This window comes from Delphinus delphis, chromosome 12, assembly GCF_949987515.2.
Source record: "Delphinus delphis chromosome 12, mDelDel1.2, whole genome shotgun sequence".
Classification (NCBI taxonomy): domain Eukaryota; kingdom Metazoa; phylum Chordata; class Mammalia; order Artiodactyla; family Delphinidae; genus Delphinus; species Delphinus delphis.
The window spans coordinates 29825315-29842595 of NC_082694.2; the positions used below are offsets into that span (position 1 = coordinate 29825315).

The following is a 17281-nucleotide window of genomic DNA, read 5'->3' on the forward strand; positions in this document are numbered from 1 at the left end:
GTACAAAGGACCAGAGTGGCACTGTGGCAGGCAGCCAGGGTCACGGATTCCTGATTTGCAACACGAAGGCATTTCTCATGCATTCCCGACGGGGGCTGGGATGATAAGATTTAGAGCGGGCAAAGAATACATTTGCATATATTTACGCTTAATCCCATAGAAAGTAGAAAGAGGTCTGTTTATTATTAAGTCCATTTAATAGCTGGGAAAACTGAGGTCCAGAGAAGTGAAGTTGCCCAAAGCCACAAGGGTGGTTAATGGGATGAGAATCTAAATCTCCTCACGCTTCTTCTTCTCAATAATAATTACAGCTGCCGTTTATTAACTACTTCCTAAGGACCAGGCATTTTGCTTGTGTGATATTAGAAAGCACTTATTCTTAATGTCAGGTTGAAGATGAGGAAAGCAAGGTTCTGAGCAGGTGAGTGGTGAGCTCCAAGTCACCCAGCTGTGGAGGAGACGCTCCCCCTCCTGCCAGGGCCCCGGGACCCGGAGCCCCCCCATTCTCCTTCACCCCCCAGCGCCCCCTTTTCCTGAAGGTGACCATCAGCTGTGCTAATACAAGGCTAAACAGACACTGTGGTCCCCAACATGGCCTTGGGGGAAGGAGGGGTGCCGTCCCTCCCACCAGCCAGCTCCTCCTGGAGATTCCATCAGAGAAATAAGAGGTCGGGGATCAGAGACACAATGCTCCCCATTCAGGTGAGCCTGGCCGCCCCGGCGGGCCCACAGCTGCCGCCGCTGCCGGGAGATTTATGACCTGCTCTAAATGTCACCTTTTCAACTCCCCGCGCTGGCTCCACCACCTTTGGACTCAGCATGGGCTGGACTGCTGGCCAAGCGTGGCTGGGGAGACGTGCAGTCGCTCACCACCACACACGAACACTCCCGGGGAAAGGGCCCGGCCGAGCCAGGAAGGGAGGGCGCGTGGGTGCCAGGCACGCCGTACCTGCAGCCTGCAATGAGCTCATCCATCAGCTGAGCCACCAGGGAGTCCACGTCCTCGGCAGAGTGCTGAGCCTTCAGGGCCACGTGGACCTGCTCCAGGCCGGCTTCCTGTGGAACGGGCAGGCAGGGGTTGGGAGAGTCACCGTGGGATGGACCCTTAACCCCAGGCACTGTCACCACAGCCCGGTCCCACCAAAAAGAGAATGGTTAGAGCCAAGAGGCACAGCCCAGACCCCACACACCAGCATCTGTCTTGGCTCAAGAAGCTTCCAGGATTCCCCACACCAAACAGATCCAAATTCCCAAGCCTGGGACGCCCACCCCACGGGCTCTCCACGGGTCCCCGTCAAGCCAGGTCTAAGGTCTCACAGGTGAGTGACCTTGGAGCCGCCTCCACTTCCCCCGCTGGCACCCTCCCTCCTTTCCAAGTCCTGCCACCCAAGCAGGCTTGGGTCCCTCATCCTTCCTTCAGGAGCGCTCAGACATCCTGCAGTAACGGGGCTGCCCTCTCCAAACTCCTGTGGCCAGGTTGTGCCCCAGCGGCACCTGGTCTCCTCCATGGAGCTCTCCTCCCTGGGCCTCAGGCCTGAGCTGGGAGGCGGAGATCTCTCACGGGACACCCCTCAGGCCAAGGACTTTCCCCTCAGTCCCCCACCCTCTTCCCCACCTCAACCTTCCTGAGCGCGTGCCGTGTGCTCCACCCTGGGACTACCATGCTGGGCACAGACAGGCCCTGGAAGGATCAGCGAACCCCTGCCCGCAGGGAACGGCTTGGAGAGAACAGCTGGCCCAGAAGATGCTGGACTTGCACAGCATCGACTCCGAGTTCTCCGAAACCGGGTATGGGCTGGTCCCCTCCCTGCCACAGAGCTCTGGGTCTCAGGGAAAGTGTGGTTCACCACGGCCCCTGACTGGGGCCTGCATCCCCTCCCAGCCACTCTAAAAGCCCCACCCCCGCTTCCCTTTCCACTTTCCCTCCTCCACCTGCCCAAGCCTCTCCAACCCCCTTCCCTCCACCCTGTTGCCCCTCGCAGGCCCCAGCAGCATGGCCACGCCTGCCTCCCCATGTCCCCACAGGCCACACACCTCGCGGGTGAGCTTCCACCCCAGGCACACACAGAAGGGGCTGGGAACCACCACCAGGATCGTCTCACCCTGGCCTCTACACCTCTGCCCACTCTGATTCTCCTCCGCTCCCTGGCCAAGCAGCAGGCCTGCAACTCCCAGCCTCCACAATTAACCCCCGGCCATATCCAAGACAGGACTCATCACCTGACCTCGTAGACCCTGTTCTTCTCCCCAGCTTCCCAATTCCCCGTTCACCGGAGTCCCTCCTCACGGCCCCCAATTCAACAGACCACCAAGTCCTGGCAGCTCAAGTCCTTCAGTTTTTTCCCTGAGGTCAGCTCCTTCCCAGGGCCAAATCATGCTCCCCTGGACCTCTGCAAGGACATCCTAACGAGCTCCCAACCCCCCTCACTGGACACGGCCCCCCTGCTGCCCCGCGATGCCTTCCTGATGCTCCTTGGTCCCTCTCCCCTCCGAGCCACCCTCCCTAGGGACTCCCGGAGCAGAATGTGAGTTTGAGTCTCTGCAGGAGAGGGGTGGGTGAACCTACACTCTGCTTCACTAAGCTGACTCTAGGCTGACTCGTGAAGACAGGGGCAGCATCCTGTTCATGTCTACCCTCTAGCTAGGAGTTCCCAGCACAAGTCCTGCCGTGGCAGGAGTCAAAGGCACTTGATGAACGAACGAATGAAGGAATGAATGGGTGGTGGCTCTGTCCTCTGCTCCCAGCTCAGTTTCCCTCAGCTTTTTCTCTGTGCTATCTCCTACATCAGACTGGGGGCGCCCCCAGGGCTGTGCTCCCTCCCTCTCCTCTATTCCCAGTAGGCAGGACAGGAGCACAAGCCTGGCCTGGTCAGGTTTCAGGGGACCCCAGGCACCATGAGGTCTGCAGGCTTCGCACCCACGGAAGCAGGTCTGAAGACACCCACCAGGGGTGCATGCACAGGTTACTGAGGGTGGGGCCAGCTTCCACTCACCAGCTGGTCAGCGATCCTAAGCAGCTGGTTCTGAGCCTCGACTCTGTGGCTGATGTCCTCCCAGTAGGACGACAGCACCACCACGGGCTTCACGTTGCCCCAGGGTAAGTAGTAGTAGTGGCAGCCTGGAAGGACCCAAGGGCCTGCGGCTGAGCCAGGAGTGGAGCAGTGCGGGGGCCGAGGGGAGGATGGATGCGAGCACCTGCTCCCCCACTAAGAGCTCCCGTGGATAGCCGTGTCTCGGCCAGCATCCCCCAGTGCCCAGACAAGGTGCCAGAGTTCCCTTCCCGCGTGGAGCAGGCAGCTGCCACCCTCATTAGGACTCCTTAACACATCAGAACCGAGGGGCTGTTAGAAGGGCCCTGGGAATCCCACACTCTCCGAAACCTCTATGCCAAGCCCGCAGCCACCCTGTGATAACTGATCGCCACAAGTCAGGATCAATGCCGACCACTGCTGGTTTCGAGAGCCCAATCTATGGGTCCCAGCAGGGACGCACCTGGAGATGAGCAGGGGAAGGCGGCACGGGGTGGGGGGGAAGCAAACCAGGGGGTCCCCCAAACAGGTGTGCCCAGGGCCAGAGCCTTTGGGCGAGCCTCCAGCAGCTTTCCCCAGGGGGCAGGATTTAGGGCTCAGCCCACTGCTCGGTGGTCTGGGTCCCAGCCAGGCGCGTGGTCTCTGGCCTCACCATCAAAGACCGCCCGGCTGTACTGGGTGGTGGAGGCCAGTGGCAGGCAGGTCGTGTCGAACTTGTTCCCGTAGTTCCCGATGCTGACCTCAAACTGGACTGCGTCGTCAACGTCCTGCAGCATGGTGGCCGAGTAGAAGGCGGCAAAGAGCGAGTATTTGCGCCTCCGGAGGTATTTCTGGGGGCAGAGAGGGCAGCAGTGGGGTCAGGGGGAGGAGGGAAGAAGACACCAGCATGGGGAGGGGTCACGTGTCTCACAGGCCCTGGCCATGCCTGGCACCCAATAAATCCTGGCTGGACGGATGGGTGGCAAGTGGTCCAGCTCTGCCCCACAGCCCAGATTTGGTTAGTAACTGAGCAAACACATTCCAGGCCTGTGTGTTTGGCCATGTTCCTCTAATAAGGTCCATGCCTCCAAGGTCATGCTGCTCCTTAATCCAAACAAACAGCAATGGCACTGCCACCCCGGGGAGCCTGGTCTCCCGCATCTGCTGTTCAGAGGGGGCCGAAGGTTCTAAGCCACCATGCCCCCACCCAGAGCACCCACCCTGCACCACTGGGGCTCTCCACCATGCCAGCCAGCTCTGCAGCAGCGCAGGCTGCCACGTGCGTGGGATGAATGAATACCATTGTCCCCTCTGGGCATCGGGCACGGGGCTGAGGACATGGCAGGCACTCAACCACACACCCCGGCCTGAACCGAGATGACTTTACGATCCCCTTTGTGGAAGGCAGAGAGAAGAGGGATTCTACGACTGGGTTTTTAGATGATGTGCACAGTGGTAACAGCTAACACTTACTGAGTGCTTACTGCATGCAGGTATGAATTACTCTAATTCTCACAACAATCTTATGAGGGGAATATAATCATTACCCCCACTTTACACACAGGGAAACTGATACAACAGACAGGTGGTCAAGTCAGAGCTCAAACCAGCACTGTCTGACTACAGAGTATGAAAGTGTGCACCACCATGAGGACTCCATACAGCTGTCTCCTGGACACAAGGCCCAGCTCGACCACGTGCTGCTCTGCTGCATTTGAGCCTCAGTCTCCTCATCTGTAAAATGGAGATACTCAGAGCAGCCACCTGGAGGTGCTGGGAGGACTCGATGACATCAAGAGTGTCACCAGCTAGGGAGGGTGGGAGGGAGGGAGACGCAAGAGGGAAGAGATATGGGGACATATGTATATGTATAACTGATATACTTTGTTATACAGCAGAAACTGACACACCATTGTAAAGCAATTATACTCCAATAAAGATGTAAAAAAAAAAAAAAAGAGTGTCACCAGCATAGTGTGTGACACAGTCAGTGATTAAAGGGTTAGGTATTCTTACATTATTATTATTAATAACATAGCCTCTCATTGTGCATTGAGCTCTAGACTTTAAAAACCTTCATTTATCTTCTTTGAGCCTCTGAACATTCCTTAGGGAGGCAGGGTAGGTGTTGGGTTACTCTGAGGCCCAGAGGTGTGAGGGCACACGAGTGTGGGTGGAACTGAGCCCTCCTCCTCCGCCAGCCCCACTTGGCCACCGCCCTCTTGGCCCCTCCCAGGGCCACACCCCTTACCTCCACCCGAAGGATGTCATCCGCAGGGAGATCTTCCACCTTCTGTTCGCTGTGCTCCACCAGCTTGGTCTCCAGGGAGAGCAGAAGCCGGCCTCGGTAGGCCACACCTTCCCCCTGAGAGGGGAGGCTGGGTCACCAGGAGCAGGGTCGATGGAGGGGAGGAGGGGAAGGAAAGGAGCCTGGTCTGGCCCTGGGATCAGTCACCTCCCGGCAACCAGGAGGGCCCTGAGCCACACCCCATCACTCTGCAGGTGAGGAAACGGTGGCCCAGAGAGTTCATGGGACATGCCACCCTGATGGTCAACACCAGAGTCCAACCTAGCCAGGGAGACTGAAACCTGAGATAGATGGAGGCTGGGCCCCCAGAGGCCAGGAAAATTAGGGGGGCGAGGGGAGGGGTGGTCAGGCTGGCCCTGAAGGAGAGGCAAAGGGAAGGGAGTGGGAGGGAAGGAGGGGCCAGGAGGGGTTCAGGGAGAAGAAGGGTTCTCTGAGGGGGTGGCTGCCAGACCCTCGGCCCACTCAAGTCCCGTCAGGCCCCTGGAGTCCAGGCCAACTGCAGATACTGCCCAGGCCAGGGGGGAAGACCCTGTATGCAGGCCTGGGGATCTGGGGACTGTGGGTTCCTGTCTGACTCACCTTGCCCGTGTTGAGCTCTGCATAGGGGTCCGGGAAGCCAGTGAACTCCCTGGGGCTGCCGTAGAGGTTGACATAGCAGGGCCCGAAGGTGGGGAGGAAGCCCAGATGGTCATCCACTGGGAGACACAGGTGCGGATCAGAGGGGCCGCCCAGCCGAGATTTCTAGCACTCCACCCAGCCACCTTCGGGCCGGAGACCAGCCCTCAGTTCCTCGCACATGCATGGGATGCAGCCCCCGTAAATGTATAAAGGACAGTGACACCCACGAGAGCTGTCTCCCGTGCGTCCCTTTAATCCTCACCACCATGCTGAGATGTGGAGATTTGCACTGATTTTATTAGTCTCATTTTACAGATGAGGAAACCGAAGCCAAGCGAGGCGCAGGAATACACGACTACACAGAGGCACGACCCAACGTGGTCTAACCTCAAAGCGCATGCGCTCAGCCAGCGTGCAAAGCTGGGACTCAGGGGCCTCCCCTGCCCTGCCTCTCTCAGGCCATACCCTGTCCTGCATGCCCTCCTCATCCTGCAGTTACATCTGTGTCTCAGGCCATCTGGCCTGCGGGGAGGCACAAAGGAGGCCCAGGAGCCTGGTGACCAGAGACTCCATCTCTCAGGTGCCAGGGAGGGGGCCCAGCTGGATACCACCACCTCACACACAGGGCAGCCCCAGGCACATGTCTCCTCCACCTTTGTGTCCTTATGAAGTTGAGACAGACCATCTAACAGCCTTGACTCATCCTGCCATCCCTCCCCTTCCCTACATTGTGCAAAGAACGATCTTTCAGTGGAGCGAGTTGGAGGAGAGTTTGAGAATGACACTAGTGATGAGGGAAGATCTTTTCTTCACATCATTTCCATCCTTTTTTGGAGGCTCTCTTTTGTTAATGTCACGACTTTCCAACGGACAGCCAAGTTTCCCAGGACGGGACTTCACTGGCCAGATTCTGAGAATCTTGAAAAGCCAGGGTGCCCCTTCCAGAGGAAGGAAGAGGCCATTTCCAGAATGGCAAAGGTGGGAGGTGGGCCCAGGAGCAGGTACCATCTGGGATGCTCCAATCCAGAAGATCATGGGTGGGGCAAGGTAGGCACAAAATAAACGGCCTCAGCAAGGAAGTACTCGAGCCAGACCCAAGGACCGACTGCAAACTCTGAGCACTCAGACCCTGGGCGTGAGCTCCGGGGCTTGAGCCCATCCCTGAGGCATAAGATATTACCAATTAGAAGACAGGAGCATGCCTCCCCCAGAGCCCTGCACCCAGCATCACTCGTCCTCCAGTCCCCAGCACACGCTGGGCTCTGGCATTTGGGACAGGGGTGGGAGGCCTGATGGAACTGTTGTGAGCATTACTAATTATCTGTACTAATCATCTCGATTATAATTTACCTTGTAAATGTCAACTTCAGGAGTTTTCAACTCACCCTGGGCTCCTCCTGGGCCCCAAGAGGACTTACACTGCCCCTGCCTCATCATGCACTCCCCTGCCTGCTCTACCCCTTCCCTGCTGAAGAACTAAACTCTTTTGAGCTCCAGGGCCCAGCAGATTCTGGAAGGGGTTTAGAGAGTGGGAGGGAATTGCCTTTAAAGCATTCCAAGCAATTTACATATTCAACCACGTTTGAGAGGTAACAGCCAAAGGTAAACTGGGATTGTGGTGGAGAATCTCAATCCCACCTCAGGCAAATCAAAAAATTCCCGGCAAACAGCGCCCTTGCCCCTCCAGCAAAAACCACAAGGCCCACACCCTTGTCATCCTGGAGGTGAAAGCACGTACGGTCTGTGGCTGGAGGAGGCGTGACCACACCTGCAGACTCCTCTGAAGCGTAAAGAAATGGAAAAGGGGTCAGGATGGGCATGGCTGGGTGGAGGACGGATTAGGTGAATGGGGCATGTGGATGGACAGTTGGCAGACAGACAGATGGAAACGCAGCTCCTGGAAGGGGAGACAGATGTGGCCCGAGGCCCCAACCCCAGCCCAGCTGTGAATTTATCACACACTAAGTCAACAGCGCACCCCCCTCAGCCAGAGATAGCCCCAGTGCCCTAGTGAGCGCTCGGGTCTCTCCCCACCGGTGTCTGCCTACATGGCTGTGAGTTCTGTTTGCCAATTGGAAATTGGACCAGAAACTTGACTCAATACATTCCAGAAATAACACATGGACTTCCCTGGTGGTGCAGTTGTTAAGAATCAGCCTGCCAATGCAGGGGACACAGGTTCGATCCCTAGTCCGGGAAGATCCCACGTGCTGCGGAGAAACTAGGCCCGTGCGCCACAACTGCTGAGCCTGCGCTCTAGAGCCCACGAGCCACAGCTACTGAGCCCACGTGCCACAACTGCTGAAGCCCACGTGACTAGAGCCTGTGCTTCCTCACAAGAGGAGCCACCGCAATGAAGCCCGTGCACTGCAACGAAGACCCAACACAGCCGAAAATAATTAATTAATTTTAAAAAAAGAAATAACACAATAAAGAAAATGTGCTTTTCCATATTATACCCAGATAAGTGAGGAAAACAAAGTACAGATGCAAAGAAAGGGTGAGGGAAACGTGAAAGGGCCAGAGCTAGGCAGTGAGGCACACCCAGCGGTCCCTGCCACAGGCAGGTTGACTGCCCTGAGTGGAAGCATTTCAAGGCACAAGATCTCCACCTAGTGGTTATTTCCAGTATTACCACTGAAGGCACCGTGTTGCATTTTCACAACAGCAGGCACTGGGATCTGGCTTTTGACACCTGCCGTTTCAAATGAACCACAGTGCCAGGCACCCTCCATTAGCTAAAGGTTCTACTCTTGGGTATACCCTAGATGCTGGTGAGGAGTGTCTAGAAATAAGAGAAGCAAGAAAGGAGATGCTCTGGCATACTTTCGGCCTCTTGGAATCCGTCCCTCGCTTATAGGCAGGTACAAGATGCCCCCAAAAGAGTAGGCAGCCCTCAGTCTCCTTCCATGGTCCTCTCCGATTCTGCCTCTTCCCACAGTCTGACCTTCCCTGTCTCCTCCTCCAACCATCTAAGTGTAGCCAAGTCTGGGGTCCTGATTGACCTGGGGTTGTGTTTGGTGAAACCCTAAATTATTTTCATTCATTGATCACCTTTACCTACTGGTCTCCTTCAAAAAACAATACCTATTGCTATTTTCCTATAGCTCCATGATCAGAGTTAAGGGCCAAGAGCTGAGTAAAACATTGTGAAGGAAGAATGAGGAGAGACACAGAAAGAAAGAGCGTGGGGAAGAGAAGAGGGAACGTGGAGCCTGGATACGAGGACAGAGCTGACCAAGTGAGCCCAGAGGGCAGCACGGAGGGCAGTGAGGCGAGGCTCTGGGGGAACTGAGGCCCTGGGACCCACCCACTCAGCTCTCCACAGCAGGCCTCAGCTAGGAATGCCAGCTGGCAGAAGTCAGAGCTGCAGAAACCATAATTCATGGCCATTTTCATATCCACAGGAATAGGTTTTCATCAGTGGGGGAGCGAGGCCTCTGGTCGCAGGGGAGTTTCGGCAACCACAGAGGACCGCCACGGGCACAGCTGCAGCCCCAGGAGAGTACGGCCAGGGCCCGCCGGAAGGAAACAGATTCCACTTTAAGCTCCTTCCAAATGATTACAAACAGGCCCGGTCAGTTATCTAGGGCTAATGAGGCCGAGGTCATAGTTCCGACCCCCACGTGCTTCTTGCAGAAGCAAACATGGCTTTCCACCCACAGACCAACTCTGGATCCTGGCTGCAAACTAGTGCCCAGCCCAGACACAGATGGCCCCTGTCCTACCAGCCATCTGAACAACACGTGCCTCTGGTGGCTGGGAGGACCGAGTTAGGGGGCTGCAGAGTAGACTTGTTCCCAACCACGCCTTTTCACTAATTCCCTCACTCATTCATTCGTTTGTTCAGCAAACCTAACAGGCACAGTGTAAGGCATGCTGAGACACGGCCCTGCTGACAACTGAGGCCAATGGCTCCTAATCTGGGGGCAGGGTCCCAGGTCTCCAGGAGCTGAGGATCATCCTGGGTCCTTCCCCTGTGTCTGCAGACAGCTCATAAAGTCAAGGGCAGCGTCACCAGTGAAGCCAACCAAGACAAAGCCTCTATTTAATCCTCATCACTCTTCTGCCAAAACACAAGTGTTCTGGTGTGTTTTCCCTAAGCCCAAGGAATAGGGGCTGGGGAAGCCTCAAAACACAGATGAATGCTCCCAGTTCTGTAGCGTGAGCAGCCCAGCCCAGCTCCCTCACCTGGGGAAGCCAGAGGGCAGGCCCTCCCAGCCCGGGACCCCGCGTCTCCTGGAGAAGCTGAGGCCACTACCTGCGGCCAGCCCTGCCGCTGCCTCTGCCTCTCAGCCCATCTCCCACGCCCACGGCTTGGCTGCCTGACACCAGCCCGCGCCAGGCAGGAGGAGAAACCAAGAACTGCTGGGAAATCCTCATCATCTACGTTCCAAAGACAAAAAGAAACGAACTTTGGATTTCGTAGCTGTGGAAAAAACTGCCTGAGTGCTATTTATGTAGCACGATTTTCGTACGTACAAAGTTATAAAAGAATCTGTGTAGGTTTCATGGGTCTCATGTTCCTGTTACCTTTCGAAAGTACTGCAGCTTCTAAGAAAAGCACTCCTTATTAAAAAACCAATTTTTTACTAAATGTTTTGGAGCACAGGGTCCAAGGAATACTTAAGTGTGCCCAGGCAAACTTGTGGGCAGAGGTGCTTAAGAAGCTAGTGTTAGGTCCTGTCCTAGCTGGAAATAAAAACAAAACACGAAAACAAAAACTCCTGGTTGGATCAAATAAGCTGGTGAACTGTGAGGCCAGGGAATAGAGAAAGAACCCATTTTTACAGTTTGCTTTAGTTTGGGTTTTGAGAGCAGTGGGGAAATCAAGGGCCATGCATCACCCAGATGTTCTAGAACACCCCAGTGTGGAGAAAAACACAAAGATCTGAAAGTTGGGGTGACATTCTGAGGTGGCCTCAGGACAAGTGGGAAAAGCTTGGCAGGGACAGAGGCAAGGGCTAACCTTCCAGGCCTAGAGAGAGCTTGGGAAGAACAGCTCCAGTTTGAGCAGTAAGTCTAACTCTTTTATTGCTACATAGATCAAGCTATTTAACTGCACATCTAAAACCGGTTAGCTGGTGGCAAGAAGATTCTCATTTAAGCCCAAAACAATCTGTGGGAGCCAGTGGTCCCTGAACCACGCGGGGTTGCCCATGGCCTGAGCGCCATCTAGTGGCCAAATAAACATCTTTCTCACGTTCCCATTCAAATATTCATGATGACCCTGGAAAAGATCAAGGTCAGCATCACCACCAGTCGTGAAGACTGATGGGGGCACAGGGATCTAAACTCTCCCTCAGGTGGCTGACAGCTGGCGCAGCTATAGCCTCATGAAACGGCAGCTGTTGGAAAAGTCAGAAGGTCACTTTGTGCTGTACCAGCGTCTGTCCTTGGACTCAGAGACAGGGATGGCACCAGCCAGGAAACTGGAGAAGAGGTTCCTTCCATGCCAGGAGTTCTGATCCACGAGGAGCCTAGAATACCCTCTCTCCCACCCACTCCCATGATACACTGCCCCCACCTCCAATCCTTCTACCTCTACATCCAACTCTCGGAACAGCAATCACAGAAGAAGCACCGCATCCTGGGACCAGCAGTTCCCACAGTTGGGAGTGGGAGGGGCTGGGGCAGGAGGAGCCCACATAGCAATGACTTCTGGAAGGGAGTTCTTGTGTATTCCACCAATTACAAGTATCAACGATGAAATCAGAATGACAGAAAGCAGCTAGATGTTAAAGCTGAGTGAGGGCACCTGGGAGTTCATTGTAGAATTCTTTACTTTTATGTATGTTTGAATTATCTATAATTCAAAGGTTTTTTTTTTTTTTAACGTTTCAGAGAATCTAGAAGGTCAACTTCAAGAGTGCTAGGTAGAATCTTCCAGAAACTGGGCACGCTAACCTGTCCTCCAGATAAAGATCTGAGAAGATGGGTGGACAGAGACCCACACATCCTGTCTGTGGAAAGACACCAACACTGACCAGATATTGTGAGAGTAAATAAAGGGGGAGGGGGAAAACAGGGGGCCAACCAGTATAGGGAAACAGGGAGGAAATAGCATCTGTAAGATTCAAGAGAGTGTTCACCTGAAATTCTCAGGACACGATTTGGAATCCTCGGTAGAGTGCAAGAAGACATAGTTTTTGCGGAACAAAGCAAAACTTGAGGGAGAGAACAAAGAGGAAAAGGAAAACATTAAAAAAAAGAGGGAAAGGAAGGCATGACAAGAAACTAAAAATGCAATAGTCAATTTTAAACCACATGGGAAGCAGTAAAAAGCAGAATTGGTACAGTGGGAAGAAAAATCAGATTAGGGATGCAGAAAGCCAGTAGTAGCAATACTAAACAACAGACATTACTTTGGGGTTTATTATGTACCAGAATGTAACATTTATAATCTCACTGGATCCTTACAAGAACCTTACAAGGCTGGGACTGGTGGGAGGAGACTGGAGCAACTCTCTCAAGCTGCCTGGTTCCAGAGCTCCCCTCCTACCCCTCTCGCACCCTGCCTTCAGCTGCTCGGGTAAACAATGTAAGAGTAAATGAAATCATCCCTCAACTCAGATTTAAGGATTCTCTATGTCTCAGACAAAATTCAAGGAAAAGAGTCCTGTACCTAGACAGAGCAAAGGTATTTTTTAAACTGCAAGGAAAAAGAGACATTCCTACAAACAGCATCTAGTCAGAGAAAAAAGAAAAGATTACCTACAAAGGAATCAAATCAGTCTCAGAAAACACACCAAAATAAATTCAAAATAGATTAAATATTTAAGTGTAAAAAATAGAGATAAATATAACCTTGGGGTTTGCTGAAGGCCAAAAGCATGACATATGGAGCAGAAACCATACTTCCATTATTTAAATAAGAAATATTGAAAATAAACACAAGAAGTTAACTAGAAAGTTAAAAAGGAAACAACAAAATACGTCTAAAGAGAGTTAAAGAGTAGAAAGATGAGAGAATAAAAAATTAGAAAATATTAGAATTGATATCTAAATCCAAAAGCAGATTCTTTGAAAAGTCCAATAAAGTAGGGAGAAAAATAAAAACTTCTAACTAGCCTAGTCAAGAAAAAGGAAAATTCAAACATATTTCATTAGAAGTAAGAAAGTAGAGAGAATTGTTTAAATTATAAAAGATTACTCCACACAACACTATAAGTAAAAAAATTAGAAGACCTCAGTGTAATGAATGTTTTTCTAGGAAAATGTAGATTATCAAAATTAACTATAGTAAAAGTAACAAACTAAAAATACCAATGATCACAGGAGAAACTGAAAAGGTTTTAAAGAGCGAGTGCAACACCCACTCAAAAAGGGCACCCAGCCCATATGGTTTTATGGGTGAATTCTTTCAAACCCTCAAAAGACTATATTCTTATGATATATAAACTGTTCCAGATGTTAGAAAAGACTTTAAATCTTTCCAATTAATTTTACAGAGCCAGCATAGCCCAGATACCAAAACCTAAGAAGTAATAAGCAGACATACCAATTAAAGATAATAGAAAATCAAGAAATAGGCCCAAGAACACGTTTAGGAATTTAGTATGGGATAAAAGTGGCAATTCAAAACGCAGGGAAAAGATTATTCAATATATAGCATTGGTATCACCAAAGAACAATTTTGAAAAAAGTAATGTTAAACCCTTTCCTAATTCACTAAGGAAAAGATTAATATATTTAGCTATGTGAAATTTTTTAATTTCCGTATGTTAAAAGCTATTAAATGATAAAATAAGACTGACAAAAATTATTTACAACATATATGATGGGAGAAAATTAACCTCCACATACATACACAACTCTTATCATCAGAAATATAGACAAAAGCATGAATAGGCAATTTACAACAGAATAAATTTAGAAGTATATAAATATATATAATTTGTAAATGTAAGATAATTATTAAAATATTTTAAAATTTACAATGGTCAACTTTACCAGATATCAATGAAATAAAATTAAGGCAACAATGAAATTCACCCAAAAAACTGACAAAATTCTTTTTAAATACCATTATTTTGCATTTTGTTGATGAGGGTGCAGCAAAAGAAGCTTGAGTGATTAGAGTGTAAATTAGTCCAGCCTTTTTGTAGGGCACTTTTGATATATACCAAAAGATTCAAAATGTTCAAATCTTTTAAAAAATATTTATTTTTTTTTTTTATTTGGCTGGGCCAGGGCTTAGTTGTGGCATGTGGGATCTAGTTCCCTGACCAGGGATCGAACCTTGGGCCCCCTGCATTGGGAGCATGGAGTCTTAGCCACTGGACCACCAGGGAAGTCCCTAAAGTGTTCGAATCTTTCAACACAGCAATTCCACTTCTAGGTATTTATGCAAAAGAAAAATCATGAATTACATAAAGATTCAGCTACAAAAATATTCAGTATCAAGTTAGCTGTTTATAACATGGAAAAATTAGAAAACACTTAACTATTCAACATTTAGTTAATGTGGACTATGGTGTATTCACACAATGGAATGTGTGTATTCATTTAAAATTATATTGTAGAAGAATACTTAATAACATGAGTAAACATCTCTGTTGTACTGCCAAGTGACAAAAAGCAATTTTCAAAACAATTGAAAATTGTTTCAAAGCAATGTTTTTCACGTACATACATACAGACAAACAGGTCCCAGAATGTTAATATTTACCTCTTGTCTGGGAGGGTAGGCTTATGGATAATTTTGTGACAATTTTATATTGTTCTTTCAGACTATCTCTTTTAAATTGTACAAAATGATCATGAACTACTTGTTCACAGGCCAGTGAAAGCTTTTCAAAACAGAAGCTGCTAGAACACAGTCAGCCAACCTAGAACCCGGTAGATGGTGTGGCCACAGCCACCAGTATAATCTGCAGGAATGAATCCTCTCTATGCCATTCGGTGGTGTATCTCACCATCCGAAGTGGGCCAGTCCTAAATGCAAACCCATCTCTCTCACTGGCCAGAGCCCTTCTCCCTGGGAAATGGGCAGCAAAGACCTTATAATCTTCCCTTTTCTACAAACTCTCAAGACAGTAGGGGCGGAACAGGGGAGAGCACGGGGGGCCAGAGGGCAGCAGAAAGGTGGAACGTACCTTCTATTTCTCCTCCAGAGGCAGAGATTTTCGACATACTCAGGTAGTTGGTGGCCACAATGTCGTTGTGCGTAAGGCGGTCCCTAGAGCAAAGGGGCAGAAAGGGCGTGAACAGGGGAGGGGGATCGCAGGCCACAGCCCACCCAGGAAGGAAACGACCTCGGTTATACATCATTAGGGGTCCCAGTCTTCACACGGGGTATGTTATGGAGGCCTAGTAATCCTAGGCAAGAAAGTGTCACTCAAGACTCCTCTAGGGGGGACCCAGTCCATCCCCCCCACCATCAGCATCCCATCGGCCATGCTGGAGGTCTGCGGGCACAGCTGCAGGTTGAAAGGGAGGAGACCTGAGGCAGGAGGCAGGGCGGGGGAGCAGGAGGCCGCTCAGGGAGCCAGACCCCCAGGCCCAGGGAGAGCAAGGCTCTAGGAGCCAAGACATACCCGGACCAAGGAGAAAACCAGATGACCAGGAAGAAACAGCCTCCAAGGCCACAGTCTTAATTAGCTTATGGTAGCTCTTTTTTGTATCTGATTCTGTATGTGACAAAGCACTTTTAAACCCCCTTATCTCCAAGGATTCTCCCAGCAGCCTTGAGGAACAGATACTCTTACTAACATCTCTTTTGCATGGATGAAGAAACTGAGGCTCAGAGCCAGAAGGTCCTTGCCCGAGGTCAGCCTGGGAGGGAGGGGCAGAGCCAGAACCGAAACCCTGGTGTCCAGACTCCAGGTCCAGTGCTCGCACCGTGGCCCACGCGGCTTCTGTCTACAACACGGGGCCTGTCCTGCCTCCCAGAAGGCGGCCTCTCCCCTCCCCAGCCAGCATAGGGGACTATGGGGAGAAGCTTGAGGACTGACTGTCTTGTGCAGACCCTTCCTCTGCGCCCCACACCTGCCCCCCTAACAATCATATACAGTAATAGTCAGCATTTACTGGACTCCTCCTGAGAGCCAAGCAGTGTGCTAACCCCGTCACGTGACTTGGCTCATTTAATCCTCCTGTTGGCCCTGAGGCAGCTTCTGCAATTAGCCCCAATTTCAGATGAAGAAGCTGAGGTAGGCAGGTTGGCAAAGCTGGGATTTGAGCAGAATATGCCTGACATGGAAACCAGAGCTATGCTTGCAGCGACCTGCTGCTTCCTTGCCAGGCTAGACCTAGAGTTCTCAATCCAGTGATTTTGACCCCAGGACATCTGGCAACGTCTGGAAACATTTTCGATGTGGAGGGGAGTGGTAGAGAGAAGCCATGGTTGCAGCAAACATCCTACAGTGCACAGGACAGTCACCCACTGCAAAGACTTTTCCGGTCCAAAACGTCACAGTGCTGAGACTGAGGAACGCTGGATGGGGCAGGATCTATCTCCTTCCAGAAGGTTCCCCACGTGCCTCTTCCCTCCTCTCGGGGCCCAGCAGGCCCTCTCTCCCTGCTGTGCATCCTTTGGCCACAGGAGGCTTCAGGAGATGACACCCACACGCCCCATTGTGAAAGACCCGCCTGGGCATGGCAATTTCATTTTCCTTTTAAATCTTAAAGCCATGAGATACCAGATCTCTGCTGCTCCCTTCCTTTCTCTCTGTATTTCCCAGGGAGGTGATCAAGCTTTAAAGTTTTCTCTCAGGGCGGGGTCTACATTAGGAAGAGTGAACTGTCAGCACAGATCTGTATCCCTTTTCCTGGTGAATAACGTTAAGATGAACTGGAAAGTAAAAATTCCCTTAAACATTTTACAGTAAGGTTATCAATACCAGATAATTGACAGTTGATGACACTTTTAAACTGCCTTCATGACCAACCCCTAGAAAAGACCAGCCCTTGGAGAGGAATAGGATTTCTCACCTCTGGTCTTACCTGAATCTGGTGAGAAGGGAAAGAGAATGGGAGGAGAGAGATTTTGTGTCAGGTTTTTTTTTGCGGGGTAGGGGGTAGTTTGAGGGATTTTGTCTTTTAATGAAAGAAATTCTTTGAGAACTGAATGGAAGATTAAGTTACAGAGAAAAGGCCATATGGACCATATCGTATTTCTAGGATTCAGGTAATAACACAAGTTTATCTGAGTTTTCTGGGAAGAAAGCACTTTTCTGGATAGGAACTTGCAGCAACTGAATGCTTTCTGGCCAAGAGTTGGGTTTTGGGGCTTGGGGTTGCTTTTGGAAAATGCAGCAAGTCTGAAAATAGACTCACAATAAAAATGCCACTTCAGCCTAAACCAGAGAGGCAGCCACCAGATTCGGTAATGCGTTTGGATTGT

General features: G+C 51.0%; 1 protein-coding gene across 9 annotated transcripts in view; it reads right to left on the reverse strand.

The window, feature by feature from the left end:
• The window catches only part of DYSF (dysferlin), a 221972-nt gene that overhangs the window by 123772 nt on the left and 80919 nt on the right, over nt 1-17281 (reverse strand). For all 9 annotated transcript variants that reach the window (XM_060026401.1, XM_060026399.1, XM_060026397.1 and 6 more), the window contains 6 exons: nt 15033-15115; nt 5896-6011; nt 5260-5373; nt 3682-3859; nt 2994-3118; nt 950-1056 (listed from right to left, as the gene is read on the reverse strand). In XM_060026401.1, coding sequence (XP_059882384.1) covers nt 950-1056; nt 2994-3118; nt 3682-3859; nt 5260-5373; nt 5896-6011; nt 15033-15115 — 723 coding nt within the window. The remainder of the gene's footprint in view (nt 1-949; nt 1057-2993; nt 3119-3681; nt 3860-5259; nt 5374-5895; nt 6012-15032; nt 15116-17281) is intronic.